We start from the raw sequence: 19921 nt of genomic DNA, 5'->3' as shown, positions 1-19921 counted from the left end.
AGGGGGAACAAATGTTAAAATAATTTTAGTGGATTTAAATGAAAGGGAGTGGTAAGGGGTATAGAAAAAAATAGGGGAAACAAAGGCTAAAATATATTGGGTAGATGGAAATACTAGCTGTCAATGAGAGGGAAGGGTAAGGGATATGGTGTACATGAGTTTTTTTCTTTTTCCTTTTTATATCTTTTTCTGAATGGATGCAAATGTTCTAAGAAATTATCATGGTGATGAATATACAACTATGTGATGATATTGTGAGTTATTGATTGTATACCAAGAATGGAATGGTTATATGGTAAGAATGTTCATATTTGTATGTTGTTATGTTTAAAAAATATTTTTTAATTTAAAAGAAAAGGAATCTCCAAGATTGTTCTCGTGTTCCTCAATTCAAAGAAATACCATATAATTGCATTTTTAATAAAAACACAAGTAAATTGGGTCAAAGTTCATCCCAAGCTAATTAGCTGCCCCCAGTTGGGATGAAAATAGTAGGGAGAGATTTAATGCATTGATCATTGAGCTTTCAAAGCAGAAATGTTAAAGTCTTCTGCTCATGCTTAAAAGTAATTTGAACTCTAAGTACAATGACCATTTGCCAGGGAGAGCCAAAGTTGAAAAATTTCTATTAAAAATATGACTCAGAGGGAAAAATGCAGAGGCTAGTAATGAAGGAAATGTTCTAATATCATCCCCAATTGGCCACTCCTAAGATCACATGTTTTGGGCACACTTAAAAGGAAGTTATCTGGACTCAGCAGGATAATAGCACCTTCCCAAAAGCTGCCGTTTGTATCTCACCTTGAAGAATAATCAGACAAAGCTCACAAAATGTGTGATGCATTTGTAGGCACCTGGAAACTTGTCTCCAGTGAAAACTTTGATGATTACATGAAAGAAGTGGGTAAGCAAATGTGCTATGTAATAACTGGGTTTATAACTTTTTCTCTAAGGGAAAGGGTTTATGGCTGTGTTTTTTATTCTGGCCAGATATGAAAATGCCACTTCCTATATACAGGTTATTCAGTAGTAAGTAAGAATCATTTGTTTCTAGAAATATCTGGACCAAAGGGATAAGCAATATTTCCTAAATATGAATCAACATGCAAAAGGATCTAAATGGAATTTTTATGGCTGACAGAAGTGACAAACTTTTATTTTAATTGCTAAACTTGGGTGTCTTTGGTTTACTTGGCTCATTGCCTGTTTTTCTTTCATCTTCTCTTGCAAATGAAATTAGCATTAGCTAAGACGTAAAGTCAGATTTATTTCCTAGCTTTAATAATTTCCATTTGAATCTGAAAGTACTGTATTTTCCATCTTAATGAAGATGCTTTTTTTTTAAAGTAGATGTATGTTTATGTCGTTTGACTGTCAAGCCATTAAAATGTGTGGTTGTATTATGGGAGTCAAAATCTTAATTTCAGAGAATTTGTTTTTTAAAGTACTTAAATAGTTATTTGATTAGAAATTATAGGGAATGCTATAGAACGATTAAATAATTCAAAAGGCGAATGTTTATATCCGTTACATATCTCCTGTTTGATAATGGAGGCTTTCAATTTTTTAGATTCTGTTAATGTTACCAGTGAGTTGTGCGAATGTTCCCCAAATAATTATGGAGGTAAAGCAAGCAAGTAGGAAGGAGATTTCTCACTCAGGCAGCTCCAATTTTGAAAGCTCCCCTCTCTAAACTTCTGTGCTTAATCAAGTCTGACCCTGGGGTTGCAGCAAATTGTGGGCGGTGGGGGGGTGGGGAAATGTCTTCACACGATATTTTAAGTGGCATTTAGCACGTAATCTCTAAACCTCAAAAGATTACCCCCCTCCTAACTTATGTAGTATAGTTTTCTTGCTTGTCTGTAATTTCTATTTTTCTTGTTTATAGACAAGGAGAAAATCAGGGACTTCAGCTTGAGAGAAACCCTGTTTTCTAGACTACCAACTAGCTTCAACCCAATAAACTAATATGTGCCGATATGGTAATGTCAAGATTTGAAGACATTTAGATATTTACTTTTGAAAACATTCTGTACATTTAATATTAACATTTAAATTCCTATAACACCGTTTCTACATTATAAAGTACCAATAATAATCAAAATGCAATAAGATACTTTCTGAAAACAGGTAAGCCTAAAGCTACTCTAATTAAGAGTGAGTAGACAGGAGGTATTACCTTCATCAAATAAGGACAGAAACAAACAAGTGGAGAATATGATTTTTCCAAAGTAGACCATCCCAGAATTATGCTCTATGTTGCCAGACTTCAAGCACAGTATTCAATGAACTAACTCGTTCCATATATTTGATGTTAACATTTTGTAACAGAGCCAGGTCCTCATGATGCAACTTATTTTCTTCCACCTGTGGCTACTTTTCAGATGGGGAACTAAATCAGAGCCTCAGAATCACTTGTTTTGCCCCATTATTTCTATCCAAGATCCCCACATTTAATCTTTGACACTGCTAAGTAGACTTAAGTCAAAGAAGCAGCTTATATTATGAACATGTTAAAAAATTCAACACTCCTATGACATGAATTCTGCATAACATATTGAATTTCCACTGTAATTTAGGTTGTAAGTCCTGCAACCCATATCGAACACAAGAAAAGTATATTTCTCTTAATTTAAAAAAAAGAAACAAAAGAAGAGTTTCCAAGTTACATGACTGAGAATGAAACTATTGGTTTCTAAACTTATCAAATGAGTGGTTTCTTAAATTTTGAAGTGTTTACAATTGATGCTTATCCCTCTGTAGTAATTCTTATAGCTTATTGGAAATGGTATCACCATTCTAAAATGGTATGAATATGGGAAACATTTTACTTTTCAGAGAAATTAATCAAAACCATCATTTTATAGCAGCAGTAGTTGGAATAGTAAGCAAAAAAACTAGACTGGCAGGAAATACCATGAAATTGTGATTCTTGTAAACTCAAAAGAGAACTGAATAACTGTTTATTAACCCCCAAAAAGTTCTGTTGAGAATTCTTTGACTGTGGATTTGGTCATTTTCATTATCTAAGAAGACAAATTTGAAGCATCTCATGAATTGAGTAAAATTATAGAGGTTTCCCTAATGGATTGAGATAGCCAGTTATTTGAGGGTACTGTGATTTTTTTATTTTTTAATTTCAGAAGACTAAACCTTTGAACATATTCTTATTAACAATTAAAAATAGATATCCTAAAGTATTATACCCAGAACCAGAGAAAGGCGAAGTTTAAATAATGGACCTACACATATTGTGACTCAAGTATTGACCTTGACCTTGACTGACTTTTACTTACCTTGCAGCAACTGTTCAGATAAGGCTTTCCAGAAACGCACTGGCACCTTTTCCTTTCTTTAAACACACACACACACACACACACACACACACACACACACACGCAGAGTACAGCTCTCTGACTTAGATAAAGATGTGAGAGAGACTGTGACTGATATTTTTTTGTCCTAACTGTAGGGGTGGGCTTTGCCACCAGGAAAGTGGCTGGAATGGCCAAACCCAACGTGCTCATCAGCGTGAACGAGGATGTGATCACCATTAAATCAGAAAGTACCTTTAAAAATACTGAGATTTCTTTCAAACTGGGTGAGGAATTTGATGAAGTCACTGCAGATGACAGGAAAGTCAAAGTAAGTAAATTCCCGGTTTCTGAATGATCACCGCCTGCAAGAAGTCATTTTGTAATAAAGGAAGAAAATGATTTCATTAAAGGCCAGAAATCTCTGAGGTCCTAGATCTAAACCCTGTTGCCTCTGATATGTAGTTGGTGATTTTCACCCCTTTTTATGAAGTTTTTGTATTAAAAAATTATGACCGGGCACTATAACAGTGGCTCAGTGGCAGAATTCTCGCCTGCCTTGCCGGAGACCCAGGTTCGATTCCTGGTGCTGCCCATGCAAAAAAAAAAAAAAAAAATTTTATTACTATATACCTTACGCAGAGTATTTAAAGTGAATTTAAGTAACATAACAATATTGGAGAATGTTTGAAAAAAGTAGAAGGGAGGGAAAAAAAACAGAAAGAAAAACATCCACAATACTATTTCAACATAAATCTATCAATTATCTGCATTCCATCAGTTTTTTTCTAAGTGCATGTTTGTTTACGAGTCTAGTCATAATGTATTTGTTTGCTTTCTACACTCATTTTTTTTTATTTTGCAGTATGTTCTTATCATTTAGAATTTCTAATGATCTCCAAATATTCTTTTGAACAAAGGTACTGCATCTTGTATTCTATTTTCCACCTCCATAGGCAAATTGTAATTGTTTTTCTTTACACCTGCAGAGCATCATAACCTTGGATGGGGGTGCCCTGGTACAGGTGCAGAAGTGGGATGGAAAATCAACTACCATAAAGAGAAAACGAGTGGATGATAAACTGGTGGTAGTGAGTATCTTCTAGCTACTTAATTTTAGGTCCTACTGCTAGGTACTGCAGCTCTTAATCATTATTCTACTTAAAGAAATAGATAATCACCCTTGCTTATGTAAAACAAAAAGGTGATTCTTTTGGAATCATGGCTCCTTCCCAGCAATTGCCCCTTATGCTCTTAAGCCTCAGCCCAGGCATGCCAACCCCAAGGAAGCAACCCTGACCCCTCAGGCACTCTGAATCTATCTCCATCGTTGTACCCACCACATTGCATTAATTTCTGCTTATGTTTCTTGCTACTGCATAGTTTATAAGGTTCTTGGGGGGGAAGACTTGTATTTTCTTGGTTTTTCTGTCTGTCTAACTTAATGCAATATCAGCTATCTATGATATGACTTTTGAATGAATACTGTTTTCTTCCCAACGTTGAGGGAGACCAAATAAATAAACCCAAGGTTTAGTTCCAGTGATTTGACCAAGGACTTCTTTTGAATCTAGGAATGTATCATGAAAGGCATCACTTCTACCAGAGTCTATGAGAGAGCATAAGCCAAGAGACGTTGACTTGGACTGATGTTTGCATCAAACTCTACAACATTCTATTGGATGTGTTATTCAGATATTGTATTTTCCACTAATTAGCAAACAACTAATTTCCCCCAAAACTGATTTTATTTGATATGGTTTTGTTGGTTAAATAAAAATTTTTAGACTTAGAAGGTGATGTAACAATTTATTTTTGTGCCAGTTCATTTCTTTCTAATTAAATAAAGGAAATAGCAATTTGCATTATTGCTTTGTGTTCTAATTTGCTACCTGCTGGAATGCAATATACCAGAAACGGAGTGGCTTTTCAAAAGGGGAATTTAATAAGTTGCTAGTTTACAGTTCTAAGGCTGAGAAAATGTCCCAATTAAAACAAGTCTATAGAAACGTCCAATCAAAGGCATCCAGGGAAAGATACCTTGGTTCAAGAAGGCCGATGAAGTTCAGGGTTTCTCTCTCAAGTGAGAAGGCACATGGCAAACACAGTCAGAGTTTCTCTCTCATCTGGAAAGGCACATGGAGAACACGGTCAGGGTTCCTCTCTCATCTGGAAGGGCACATGGTGAACACGGCATCATCTACTAGCTTCTTCTCCTGGCTCCCTGTTTCATGAAGCTCCCCAGGAGACTTTTTTTTTCCTTCTTCATCTCCAAAGGTTGCTGGCTGGTGGACTCTACTTCTCGTGGCTATGTCAATCTGCTCTGCTCTCTCTGAATCTCTCATTCTCCAAAATGTTTCCTCTTTTATATGACTCCAGTAACTAATCAAGACCCACCCAAAAGGATGGAGACACAATCTCCCCTAATCCAGTTTAACAACCACTCTTGATTGGGATACATCTCCAGGGAGATGATTTAATTACAGATTCAAACATGCATATTGAATAGGGATTATTCTGCCATCGCTAAATGGGATTTTAATTAAACATGGCTTTTCTAGGGTCCACACATCCTTTCAAACCAGCGCTCTTTGTTTCTGGTATAAGTAATAAGATCTTTCATAATAATCCAAGACAAAATAAGAATTTGCTATTCATGAATTTGCCATTTTTCTAGGTAGGAGATGTTAAGTATATGTTATTACTGACTATGAAGTACTTAAGCATATCTACAGTCAAGTAACTATCTATCAGAGACCTAAGATTGTTTAAAATGTAGTGAGATTGTTCCAGCTAGCTGGCCCAGGTACCCACAGCTCATACTTGCCCTGTCTCACAATACTGAGAGATAAAGTAGATTAGCAATGCATGGTGTAGAAAAATTTTTCTAGGCTCTTATTCTTAGTCTGAAAAATAATAGGTAAACCAAGAGATCTCTGAAATCTCTCCAGAACTCAGTGCAAATTATTACTTAATATTCATTCAGGAAAAAGTGACAGCTTTGGATATAAGAAAAGATTCAAATGTTCTTGCAATGTTTTTCAAACTTTTCTTTTTCTTGTCAGTGGAATCATTTATTTAAATAAAATCTTCAATATGCTTTGGAACTTTCAATTCTAATAAACATCCACAGAATCCCAGTAGATAACACAGAAAAAATGATAATAGGGTTTCTCAGGTAGTCTGTGTATGTGTATGAGTGTGTGTGTATGTGCAAGCACACATGTGCACATTTCTTCCGCCCCTTGGGTAAGTGACGAAGCACCTTTACATATCACTGTGTTCCATGTACATAGATTGAAACTTCCAAACTATGTACTTGCATTTTGTTGTAAGACAAAGCCTGTGCTGCAATTGATATAATTCTGTTTGTGATACTTCCTTTAAAAAGAGACCCAGAGTTTAATGGGTACCGGGTCTCTATTTGGTGTAATGAAAACGTTTCAGTAATGGATGGTGGTAATGGTAGCACAATATTGTAAACGTAATTATTATGGCTGAATAGTGTACTGAAAGTGGTTAGAAAGGGAAATTTTGAGTTGTATATATGTCATCACAATAAAAGTGCTTTTTAAAAAGGTGGGGGCAAAAAAGAAACCCAGAGACGTCCACTTCCTGAATAACTATTCTCTGTGTAAAGCTATGGTATGGAGAGGCCAGAAGAGCAGACTAGATTCCTGATCCTAATTTACTTGCTTCACAAAAACCAAGAGTAAGACTTGCCTTGGAGTCACTGAAACACTGAAGAACTCAGGAAAGAGACTTGTAGTGGTTGATAAGGACAATTCTTAGTAAATTAACATTTATTAAATTCTTACTATGGTGCCAGGTACTTTACATGCTTTCTCTCATTTATCATCAGAATAATCCAATAAGGTAGATTTAGTCTTTCTGTTTGCAAATTAAGAAACTGAGGCTCAGAGTTTAAGTTCCTAAAACTAAGTAGGGTACAGATATAGGAGTCTGAAATTCAAAAGAACAATCCTGTCTGGAATGTATATTGGGAAGCCATCGACATCCAGGTGGTTACCAGAATCACCAATGGTGATGAGCTCATCCAAAGAGGAGGAAGATTTTTAAAAAAGAAAAGATTTAAAGATTTCCAAGTGAACATCCTGGGCATGTCAGTCCAACATGTTTTCCATTTATCATCACTGCCCCCACTTTTCCTCAACTCCCTAAAACTTAACCCTCATTCTATTTTCCATATCTCAGTGACTATCATGTTTCATCTAACTTCCTATTCCAGAAACTTAGAATACTCTTTTTCCTTCCCTCCACAACACCTGTTTAATTACAAAATCATGCTGATTCTATTACTTAAAATTTATTGAATATGTTTGCTTTCCTACATTCCAACAGCCAATACCACTACATTTATTTATTTATTTATTTGTTTATTTAGTTATTTATTTTTCTTGATATGTATTATATATTCACATACCATGTAATCATCCAAACTGTATGATCAATGGTTCACAGTATCATCCTATAACTGTGCAGTTATTATCATAATTGACTTTTTTTCTTTTTTGTGAAAAATAACATGTATACAAAAAAAAGCAATATTTCAAAGCACATCACAACAATTAGTTGTAGAATAGATATCAGAGTTTGGTATGGGTTACAATTACACATTTTTAGGTTTTTACTACCAGCTATTCCATGACACTGGAGTTTAAAAGAAATATATAACTCCATCATCACCTTTGATCTTTCTACCACTCTTTAGGGGTATTTAAGCTATGCCCATTCTAATTTTTTCATGTTGGAAGGGGCTGTCGATAATATGGGATAGGGGGATGGAACTAGTTGTTCTGGAGAGATTGGTCCCTCTAGATTTCAGACTTATCTGGTCCAGGGACCCATCTGAGAGGTTGTAGTTTCTGGAAAGTTACCCTAGTGCATGGAAACTTTGTATAATTTTATGTAAGCCCTAGGTGTTCTTTAGGATTGGCAGGAATGGTTTTGGTTGGGGTTTGGCAAGCTATGATAAGCAGCAATGCCTAATGAAGCTTCTTTACCTCCAGAGTAGCCTCTAGACTCTACTTGAACTCTCTCAGCCACTGATACCTTATTTGTTATACTTCTTTTCCCCCTTTTGGTCAGGATGGCATTGTTGATCCCATGGTGCCAGGGCCAGTCTCATCCCTGAGAATCATCTTCCATGCTGCCAGGGAATCTTTCATCCCTGGATGTCACATCCCATGTGGGAGGGAGGGTAATAATTTCACTTGTAGAGTTGGAATTAGAGGCAATGAGGCCATATCTGAGCCACAAAAGATGTTCGCCAGAAGTAACTCATAGGCATACTTCTAGGTCGGCTAAGCATCTCCGCTACGTACATGAGCATCACAAAAGCAAGCCTTAAGATCAAGGGCTTGGCCTATGGATTTGGGTGTCCTTAATGTTTGACACAGTATCAGAGGTTTCCCCGATGGTAAAATTTAATAGCTCCATATTTTTTCTCCCATTCCTCAAGGGACTTTGCCAATACTTTTTGATCATCTGTTTAATACACTCTGGGATGTATTCAGGCATTACATTAAGCTATACAGAATTAAAGGTCTCATTCTTATTTTGGGCTCTCTGTGCTTGGGTTGTTTTAAAGATCTATCCAGTCAGGTTGAGTTAGATTATGTGCTACAGAAAATTTAGGTTTGGGACAAAATAAGCCTTTCTTCCTTTGGTCTCAAAGAGTAGGTGAAGTTCTAAAATACAGACAAAGTCTTCCTAACCCCTGTATTCTGAATCACCTTAATCCCGATTGATCAGCTTCATTCTTCTGTCTAAATATCAGGTTATACATATATAAAACAGCCCTCAAAATCCAGAAATAACAATCATCACTCTGGACTAAACGTGACTGCTATAAGAGCTTAGAGTCTAGGCCCCAGTATTTTATAAGTACTTTCTAAATGAGATCATATGATATTTACCCTTTTGTTTCTGGTTTATTTTGTTTCACCAAATGTCCCACAGGTTCACTCACAACATTGCACACCTTACAACTTCATTCCTTTCTATAACAGCACAATATTGATCATATGTACACACCATCGTTCACCAATCTACTTCTCAATCAGTGCATCCTTCAGCCACCTCCATCCATTGGGCATCATATATAACGTCCAAAGTCAATAGTCAGTCAACATAATTTTACATAATTTCATTGTCCCCGAGAGAAAGATAACCAATAGACACACTCTCACTAAATGGAAAATCCAAACCTTACTTAACTCTTGTCCCTCCCCCAATTATTTATCCCTGGTATTGCTGTGGTACTGCTAATGTTTTCCTGTTAAACAGAGCCATTAGCATGCAATAGCAGTTTTTCCCCATACCCTGAAATCATACACTCTTTGTATAAGGTTCATACCTTTGCAGGCAAGAATTTATTTACATTTGTAATTGTTCTAGTTTGTCAGCTGCCAGAATGCAACACACCAGAGATGGATTGGCTTTTAATAAAAGCGGATTTATTTTGTTAGTTCTTCAGAGGCAAGGCAGCTAACTTTCCACTGAGGTTCTTTCTTACGTGGAAGGCACAGGATGGTCTCTGCTGGTCTTCTCTCCAGGCCCCTGGGTTCCAACAACTTTCCCCGGGGTGACTTCTTTCTGCATCTCCAGAGGCCTGGGCTGAGCTGTGAGTGCTGAGATGAGGAATGCTGAGCTGCTAGGCTGTGCTACGTTGCACTCTCTCATTTAAGCACCAGCCAATCAAGTCAAATATCACTCATTGCAGCAGACATGACTCCTAGCTGACTGCAGATGTAATTAGCAGCAGATGAGGTTCACATACCATTGGCTTATGTCCACAGCAACAAGACTAGGTATGCTCACCTGGCCAAGTTGACAACTGAATCTAAGTAACACAGTAATGTTAATCCATGGGACAGGAGGAGGAGCCAAGATGGCGGCTTAGCAATGTGCGCGTTTTAGTTCATCCTCCAGAACAACTACTAAATAACCAGAAACAATACAGAACAGCTCCCGGAGCCACGATAGTGACCAAACACACAGCATACCCCAGTCTGGACCAGCTGGATCAGCTGCGAGTCTCCAGAACCGTGAGTTCCCCAAGATGCGGCACCCGGTGTGCCTCCCCCACAGGCAGCTTCCCGGACGGAAAAGGAAGAGACTCTAACAGTAGCAGGGACTGAGTCCAACCAAACACCAATTGTGGCATTAAGAAACAAATTCTGACTACTAAAAATAGGCCCCCAGCTCAGGTGAAACTGGTCAAGGCGGAGGTCGCTTATTGTACTAACCGAAAAAGAGGAAAGAGGACGAAACAGAGGTTTTGGTGGCTGTTTCTATGGAGGCTTGGCTGCCTCTGGATTCAGCGGTGGGAATACTCGGGCTGCAACTGCCCCAGGCATAGGCAGAAACAGACTGCTTTCAGGGCTATCTCCTGCCTGTGCCTTCCCCAGGGGTGAAGCCCAACTTAGGTGGAATCCCTCTCTCAAGGAATTCAGACCCCAGGGCTTCACTATTTGAAGCCATTAAAACCAGCCTACAACCTCTCCTCTGTCTCCACCACATCCCCAGCAGGTAGGGCCTTCCAAAGTTAAAGGAGCCACAACATCTTTGGCTGGTGGGACCCGCAGACAGACAAGCGCCACATACTGGGCAGGATAAGAAAAACAGAGCCCAGAGACTTCACAGGAAAGTCTTTCAACCTGCTGGGTCTCATCCTCAGGGAAAACTGATGCAGGTGACTCCTTCCCCCTGATAGGAGGCCAGTTTAGTCCGGAAAAACCCGGTTGGTGTCTGTAATACCTATGTATACCCTCCTAAGGGTGGGGAGGGAAAAGGCACCTTATAAGCAGGACAAGAAACAAGAAAACAAGAACTGAAAAATTACCCTCTGTTAAACAAAACTTAAGCTAGAGGCCCAGAAAAAGCTGAACTGAAGGTCAAAGAACAGATAGACAACAAACTCATCTAGCAAGAAAACCCTAGGTAAGATAAGTGAAAGCAATCTCCAGAATAAACTAATTAAGGTAATTAAATGTCTAGATGCCAGCAAAAAATAACAAATCACACCAGGAAAATTGAAGATATGGCCCAATCAAAGGAACAAACCAATACAGGAGCTGAAACAACTAATTCAGAATATATGAACAGAAATGGAAAACCTCATCAAAAACCAAATCAATGAATTGAGGGAGGACATGAAGAAGGCAAGGAATGAACAAAAAGAAGAAATGGAAAGTCTGAAAAAACAAATCACAGAACTTATGGGAATGAAAGATACAGTAGAAGAGATGAAAAAAACAATGGACACCTACAATGGTAGATTTCAAGAGATGGAGGTTAGGATTAGTGAACTGGAGGATGGAACATCTGAAATCCAAAAAGAAACAGAAACTATAGGGAAAAGAATGGAAAAATATGAGCAGGGACTCAGGGAATTGAATGATAATATGAAGCGCACAAATATACGTGTCCTGGAAGGAGAAGAGAAGGGAAAAGGAGGAGAAAAACTAATGGAAGAAATTATCACTGAAAATTTCCCAACTCTTATGAAAGACCTAAAATTACAGATCCAAGAAGTGCAATGCACCCCAAAGAGAATAGATCCAAATAGACGTTCTCCAAGACACTTACTAGTTAGAATGCCAGAGGTCAAAGAGAAAGAGAGGATTTGAAAGCAGCAAGAGAAAAACAATCCATCACATACAAGGGAAACCCAATAAGACTATGTGTAGATTTCTCAGCAGAAACCATGGAGGCAAGAAGACAGTGGGATGATATATTTAAATTACTAAAAGAGAAAAACTGCCAACCAAGACTTCTATATCCAGCAAAATTGTCCTTCAAAAATGAGGGAGAAATTAAAACATTTTCAGACAAAAAGTCACTGAGAGAATTTGTGACCAAGAGACCAGCTCTGCAAGAAATACTAAAGGGAGCACTAGAGACAGATATGAAAAAACAGAAGAGAGAGGTGTGGAGAAGAGTGTAGAAAGAAGGAAAATTAGATATGACATATAAAATACAAAAGGCAAAATGGTAGAGGAAAGTACTACCCAAACAGTAATAACACTAAATGTTAATGGATTGAACTCCCCAATCAAAAGACATAGACTGGCAGAATGGATTAAAAAACAGGATCCTTCTATATGCTGTCTACAGGAAACACATCTTAGACCCAATCCATGGGACACATGGGTTTATGCAACCCCTTTCAGTCATATCCACCTTCAATATGGTAATATCACTTATAGACACATAGTGAACTGCCTTCACATCTATCTGTTCCCTTACATTTAAATTCAACCTCATTAGTAACCATTCGCCCATTTCTAGCTTCCATACATCTCTAGGTCCCCTATATTTGGTATTATAAGCCCCTGATCTTACCTTTACCATGGTCATAAAAGTGGAATTAAATAGAATCTACCCTTCTATATTTGCTTTATTTCACTCACCATTATGTCCTCAAGACTCATCCATCTTCTCATGTGCTTCAGGACGTCATTTAGTTTTACAACTACATAATATTCCATCAAATGCATATGCCACATTTTATTTATCCACTCGTCTGTTGATGGGCATTTGGATTGTTTCAATCTTTTGGCAATTGTGAATAATGTTGCTATGAACATCAATGTGAAAATGTCTGTTTGTGTCACTGCTTTTAGCTCTTCTGGGTACATACTGAGTAGTGTTATTGCCAGGTCATAGAGTATCTCAATATTTAGTTTCTTGAGGAACTACCAAACTGTCTTCCATAGTAGCTGTACCTACTATGGAAGGTACAGCTTCCATAAAAAAATTTTAAAAAGTGTTTTTTTTTTTATACATTTCACCAGCAGTACATAAGTGTTCCAATTTTTCCACATCCTCTCCAACGTTTGTAGTTTCCTGTTTGTTTAATAGCAGCCATTCTTGTGGGTGTAAGGTGGTTCTTTTGTTCATTTAGCTCTGCTTTAATCTTTCTTATTTCTCTTCTTCTATTTGCCTTGGGGTTAATATTCTGTTCTATCTCTAATTCTTACAGGTGAGTAGTTAAGTCCTCAATTTTTGCTCTTTCTTCTTTTTTAATATAGGCATTTAGGGCAATAAATTTCCCTCTCAGTACAGCCTTTCCACATCCAATAAGTTTTTATATGTTATATTCTCATTTTCATTAGTCTCCAGATAGCTACTGAGTTCTCTAGCAATTTCTTCTTTGACCCACTGCTTGTTTAAGAGTGTGTTATTTAATCTCCATATATTTCTGAAAATTCTTGTTCTTTGGTGGTTATTGATTTCCAGCTTCATTCCATGGTGATCAGAGAAAGTGCTTTGAATAATTTCAATGTTTTTAAATTTATAAAGATCTGTTTTCTGTCCTAGCATATAGTCCATCCTGTAGATTGTTCCAGGAACACTAAAGAAGAAAAGAATGTATATCCTTGTGCTTTGGGATGCAATGACCTATATATGTCCATTAGGTCTAATTCATTTATCAAATTGTTTAAGTTCTCTATTTCCTTGTTGATCCTCTGTCTGGTTGTTCTATCTACAGAGAAGACTGGTGTATCAAAGCCTCCTACTATTATTGTTGAAATGCTTATCACTCTCTTCAATTTTCCAGTGTCTTTCTCAGGTACTTTGGAACTCCTTGATTGGGTGCATAAAGATTTATGATTGTTATTTCTTCTTGGTAAACTGTCCCTTTTATTAATATATATTAATATATAGTGTCCTTTCTTTGTCTCTTATGATATCCTTACATTTAAAGTCTGTTTCATCTGATATTAGTATAGCTCCTCCTGTTTTCTTTTGATTACAGTTTGTGTGGAATATCTTTTCCATCCTGTAACTTTCAATCTATTTGTATCCTTGTGTCTAACATAGGATACATATAACTAGATTATATTTCTTAATCCATTCTGCCAATCCATCATGTAGTTGGTAAGTTTAGTCTGTTAATGTTCAAAGTTACAACCGTAAAGGCATTTCTTGCATCCACCATCTTATCTTTGGATTTTACTTGTCAGATCTTCTTTCCCCTCTTTCTCTTTTTATCCTTTAAATTGCCCTTAGTGGTACTCTTCAATTCTATGCCCTTTTCCAGACCATCCTCTTCTGTATCTTTTTTTAGCTGGCAGAAAATCCTTTTAGTATTTCTTATAGGGGTAGTCTCTTGTTGACAAGTTCTCTCAGTGTTTGTTTGTCTGTGAAAATTTTAATTTCTCCCTCACTTTTAAGGGACAATATGGCTAGGTACAGAATTCTTGGCTGGAAGTCTTTCTCTTTCAGGATCTTAAATATATCATGTCACTGCCTTCTCAACTCCATAGTACCAGTTGAGGAGTCTGAACTATCTTACATGGTTTCTCTTGTATGTAGTAAATTGCTTTTTTCTTGCCACTTTTAGGATTTTCTGCTTCTCTTCAGCACTTGACTGATTGATAGTATGTGTCTTAGAGTAGGCCTATTTGGATTTTTTCCATTTGGAGTTCGTTGAGCTTCTTTGATTTGCATATTTATACATTTTGTAATGGTTAGGAAGTTTTCCTCCATTATATCCTCAACTAACCTTCCTAGTCCTTTACTCTTCTCTTCTCCTTCTGGGATACTGGTGATTCTTATATTTGTGCTCGCTTTTTTTTGTTTGTCTATAATTTCCCTGAGATTCAATACAAATTTTTCCATCATTTTTGTCCTTTGTTCTTTTGTGTGTTTGAAATCAGTTGTCTTGTCCTCTAGTTCACTTATTCTTTCTTCTGCCTCTTCAGATCTGCTGTTGTGTGTCTCTAGTATATTTTTTATTTAGACCAGAGTATCTTTCATCTCTGTTATATCTGCTATTTCTCTATTTATTCTTTCAAATTCCTCTCTATGCTTTTCTAGTGTCTTCCTTAACTCCTTTGTCATTAGTCATCCCATTGATTTCATTTAGTAGCATTATATGAACATCTTTGATTAGTTGTTTCAAAGTCTGTGTCTCCTCCAGTGTTTTAATTTGGTCATTAACTTGGGTTATATCTATCTGCATCTTCATATGCTTTGTGATCTTCTGTTTTCTTTGAGGCCTATACATGTCTTAATAGGGTTACTTTGGACATTGATTTCTTTTAGTTATCCAAAGCTTTGTGTTTGCAGGATGGGTGTGGAGCAGGATGTAAGCATGGGGAGTGATGCGTTGGGTGGACATGCATTGTGGTGCAGGTATAGGCACAGTTCGGGGATGGCTATGCTGGTACCTGTGAGTGTGGGGTGTGGGCATAGGGCTGTGGAGGTGCGGTGTGAGGGCTGTGTGCAGCTCACACAGGCCTTGAAGTACAGGAGCAGGGTGCAGCATGGAGGACATGAGGTAGGATGCAGTGGGAGGCAGATGGGGGAGACTGTCCAGATTTATGGGAGCAGGCATGCAGGCAGGATATGGGTGGGCTCAAGGAGTGTGTGTGTTGTGGTCAGGTTCATATGTCAACTTAGCCAGGTGGTGGTCCCTGTTTGTTTGGTTGGGCAGGTGCTGGCCTGTCTGTTGCTATGAGGACATTTCATAGAATTAAATCATGATCACGTTGGCTGCATCCACAGTTTATTCCATTTTTAATCAACCAAGGGGAGTATCTTCTGCAATGAGTGATGCTTAATCTAATCACTGGAAGCCTTTCAAGGAAGATTCATAAGAGACAAGCTCTTTTCCTGCTTCAGTCAGCAAGCCCCTCCTGTGCAGTTCGTCCAGGCTTTTCATCGGAGTCATCAGCTTCACAGTCTGCCCTATGGATTTTGAACTCTATGGTCCCACAGTTACGTGAGACACTTTTATAAATTTATATCTATGGATATTTCCTGTTGATTCTGTTTCTCTAGAGAACCCAAGCTAATACAGTGGGAGTAATGGGTATCAGGGTGTGGGATACAGGACACAGAGGTTGGGGCATAGGGAGGGAAGGGCATGGGTGTGCCCTTGTGCAAACAGAGGGGTCCAGGAGGGTCAGGATATGGATGTATGAGTGTGCAGGGCAGGGCACAGGCTGTGAGGTCACCGGATGTGGGTCAGAGTCGGGTGTTGATGGGCCTGATATGCAGGCCAGAGCTTCCCCGCAGGTGGGTGGGATGGGCTACATGTGGGTAGGGGGTGGATGTGGGGGTGGCAGGGAGAGAGTGCAGGGCTAGAGACACAGGTGCATGGGTACTGGGGCGGGTGGGGCAGGGCTATGCAACTATATGGGCTGGGGGCAAGGGTGGCCTGGGTATGAAGGTGAACGCCTGCAGCCCAGATATGTACGTGAGTGCCTGTTGGAGGCAGAGAGGGGGAGAGGGTTGAGGGATTGGGGGTGAGTAACTGGGTCTCAGGGAGGGTGGGGCTAGACTGTGTGTTTGCATGGGAGAGGTGGGTAGGGTTGGGGCAGGCATGTGTGCCTGAGTGGGGCAGGGCTGTGGAGCTGGGATGCGGGGCTAGGATACGCAGTGGAGGGATGGATGAGGGGGTGGTTTGAGGTGCATGCGGTGTGGGGAGAGATGCAGGTTGCCAGGCAGGGGTGGCCCCCAGGGTGTAGTGCTTTTAAGGAATGTGGCTTGGCTTACTTCCTTGTCCCCATCTCCCGGTATGTGCACTCCTAAGGGCTCCTAGGCCTCCGTTTGAAAAGGGGCACATTAGGTCATTTACACCAACTGGATGGTCTCCGGTTCTCTGCATCGCAATTCTTCAGCTTCTGCAACCAAGGCATCCCTATGTGGTGACCTCTCAGGTCATTTACACCCTGGAATTGCTGTCCTGGTTGTTTTTCTGTCATTTCTTTAGCTGTTCCTTGGAGCAAGGGTGAATTCAACCTCTTATTCCACCATCTTCCCAGAATTCTCCTATTTTTTTTTCTTGAGTTTTGGGGTCCTTCTGACATGTCTTCTTCTTTCAGTCTTGATCTTCCCTCTCTTACCAAGCACTGCAAATTTAGTGAATGATATTTACAGAATGAAATCTTTCAGTGGCTTCATTGTCTCCAGATAAGCTCCAATCTCCTTATCTAACATCTATCTTGTGTTTGCCTTTTCTTAACTAACACTCAACTTCATCATTACTGTACTCTCTTCACATTCCTTATTTCAACCACACCAAACAATCTGCAATCACTATCTTGCCTCTATCTCTATATACATATTGTTCCTTCCTGTCTGGACTATTTTTCCTTCTTTTTCTCCTGAGCTCTCTCCACCCCTTAATTGTGATTCTGTGAGATTCCATTACAAGGGTTTGATTATGTGCCACTTCTATGAGGATTTTTAGATTCAGTAACTTTGGGAAATGTACTTTTACAATTTAATTCTTATTTTTCATTTGTATAGAAGTATGAAGTAGGAAGATCAGTCAAATGTGAATCTGATGGATAAGCCAATTTCACTTTCCCATGGGTTCACAATAAAACTAAGGCCACAGACACAGACAAGAAAATCTTCAAGTAACAGTGTTTCAATTTAGCCTACCTGGGATCTGTTTGAGATTCACATAGTTTTTCATCACTTGGCATTGGTTCTTCAAACACACGCACACCCGCGCGCGCATGCACACACACACACGAGTATAGAGGACTCTCTACTCTGAAAGGAAGAGAGTCCGAAGGTGGGTTTTTCTTAAAAAGACAGACATGTAGACACAGAGTCCAACTACATCTTTTAGCAGAGATTAGTTATCCCAAGAGCCACTCAGTCACGCTTCTGAAACAGTGGAGACAGGTGAAGAACTGGACTAGCACATCCCCTGTCCTTCAACGCCCATTACAGTGATCATTGGATTCAGTTTTTGGTTTTGCAATTCTTCTTTCAAAGCCCAGAGTATTATGATATCAACTGAAAATGACTCATCAATTTTAGTGACCCCACCCTCCTGCTACTGTGACTTGAACAACCATGAGACATGCCACAATAAATTGCTACTGTTAAAGTACCAAAAGTGTGTGAATTATTTAATCTTTAAAATTAAAAAGTCAAGTTCAAGATTACCACATAATAATTTTTGTTTCACACAAACCTGCTCTCTGATTTGTTTCTTATGTGAGAGAGAAAAGGGTTGAGTTACCATTAGTATATACAAATTACTCAAGGTCAGCGAAGCACTTGTGAAAGTTACCCTCTGGGTGTGCTGCTGCAGAAAGGGAGTGAAAAAGACAGTGAATTCTAGTTCTTGGAATATATATTATATTCTTGCAGTATATAAGCCTCAAAAGATGGTGAGGTTTTCCATCTTTGAAGTCTAGCTTCTGAGCAACGCGTTTATAGCTCCCCTCATCGGCTTCTGGGGGTGCAGAAATAGGCTGAGTGTGGGAAAGAGACACAAGCGTTTAGATATCTTATCAGTGAACATTCCTTAGTCAGTGGATGTGGAAAACGCAGTCTTAACTTTATTCTCTGGCTCTCTATTTGCACATCACCTCTGAGTTCACCTTCAACTGCCGCAATGTTCATTTTGAACATGCATCTCAGTTTCCTGAAATTGCCTCTAGACATTTTTTGCTTGTCCTATTTTACCCGCCAGGTATTTTCATAACTGCTTCACCTATAAAGATCACAAAGCAAAATTTCTTCTTTATACATGTTCATCTAAAGAAATTTTTTGTTTCACTGAAGTTATAACTGGATGATATCAAAACGTCCACCTCTTATTTTGTCTACAAAGAGATGGTTTGAAAAAAAATTCTGACTTGAAAAAATAGTTGATATGACGCAGATAATAGCATGAATATTCTTCTGCTGGTCACTGGCAGTCTAACTTTCCAGCCATCTTCAAAGCAACTGGAGTTCAAAGAGATGGTGTAAATCCATCGCTCTTGAATCCAGTCTTTCTGAGTAAATTAAATATCTGCAAAGTTCATGTCCATTACCTGTGTTGCAGAGGACAGTTTTGGAAGTACTTGCACAGAGATTTAAATTATTTGCTTCCTTGTCTTAATATAAAATAACCAAATTCTCCCTAAAACAACCCCAAGTTTCCTCTTATAGTAACTCTTATAGAAAGATTACTCTGAAAACCTGAAGATGAATTTTCTAGGCATTAGCTCCACCTCTCTTCAGAACTTGAACCACAAACCACTATTCAATGATAATAGACACCTTTCCACGCAGCCCTCAATTATCTTTTATTAACAGCAATGATGATATTAATAATACCCCACACTTCACCCCCAAGGAACTGTAGGCACTAATATCAATCCATCAAGCCTGCAAGGAAAGGAAGGGAGGATATTATTTTGATGAAGAAGATACCCTGGCAGTATGACTTGCCCAAACAGAAAACAGCTGAGGTGGATCAAGCAAGGGTGTCTCCCATGAGAAAACACTTCAGTAAGATGCTCATGAGACACCTGTTGAGATATTCCTTCAGAGTTGACTCAGCATTCATACTTGAAAAGGCTGATCTCTATTGAAAATTGTCTCCCTTCCACAAGTGATACGCATTAGGTCACTGCTGGCTATAAATCTCTTTGCTAGACAGAAATTATGATCGTTGACCTGAATTCACCTTTACATGTTAATTTTCTGTTTCTTAATATGGAGGTAAATAAAATGAGTCAGATGTCAGTGCTAGAATCTTTAATCTTTCTGTCATTGGCTATTTCAAAATGAGTCACGTGATAAAGGGGCTCTTTAAATTAAGCTACCAGTAGCAC

The 19921-nt window shown here is 38.6% G+C and overlaps 1 protein-coding gene across 1 annotated transcript; it reads left to right on the top strand.

The window, feature by feature from the left end:
* Positions 1–734: 734 nt before the first annotated feature.
* On the top strand, positions 735–5179 carry LOC143686341 (fatty acid-binding protein, adipocyte). Its single transcript, XM_077163220.1, has 4 exons — positions 735–904; positions 3473–3645; positions 4304–4405; positions 4889–5179. The coding sequence occupies exons 1-4, from the start codon at positions 832–834 to the stop codon at positions 4937–4939; spliced, it is 399 nt and encodes a 132-aa protein (XP_077019335.1). The 5' UTR covers positions 735–831; the 3' UTR covers positions 4940–5179.
* Positions 5180–19921: the final 14742 nt, after the last annotated feature.

The sequence above is a fragment of the Tamandua tetradactyla genome, chromosome 6 (assembly GCF_023851605.1).
Source record: "Tamandua tetradactyla isolate mTamTet1 chromosome 6, mTamTet1.pri, whole genome shotgun sequence".
Classification (NCBI taxonomy): Eukaryota; Metazoa; Chordata; class Mammalia; order Pilosa; family Myrmecophagidae; genus Tamandua; species Tamandua tetradactyla.
This window is presented reverse-complemented; position numbering and strand designations above follow the sequence as displayed.

What these genes read in the sequence shown, in the direction of transcription:
- LOC143686341 (XM_077163220.1), top strand. Translation starts at nt 832, where the DNA reads ATGTGTGATGCATTTGTAGGCACCTGGAAACTTGTCTCCAGTGAAAAC. An exon ending in CAGATGACAGGAAAGTCAAA is followed by an intron (nt 3,646 to 4,303) that starts GTAAGTAAATTC and finishes TTACACCTGCAG; the next exon opens with AGCATCATAACCTTGGATGG. An exon ending in TGGATGATAAACTGGTGGTA is followed by an intron (nt 4,406 to 4,888) that starts GTGAGTATCTTC and finishes TTTTGAATCTAG; the next exon opens with GAATGTATCATGAAAGGCAT.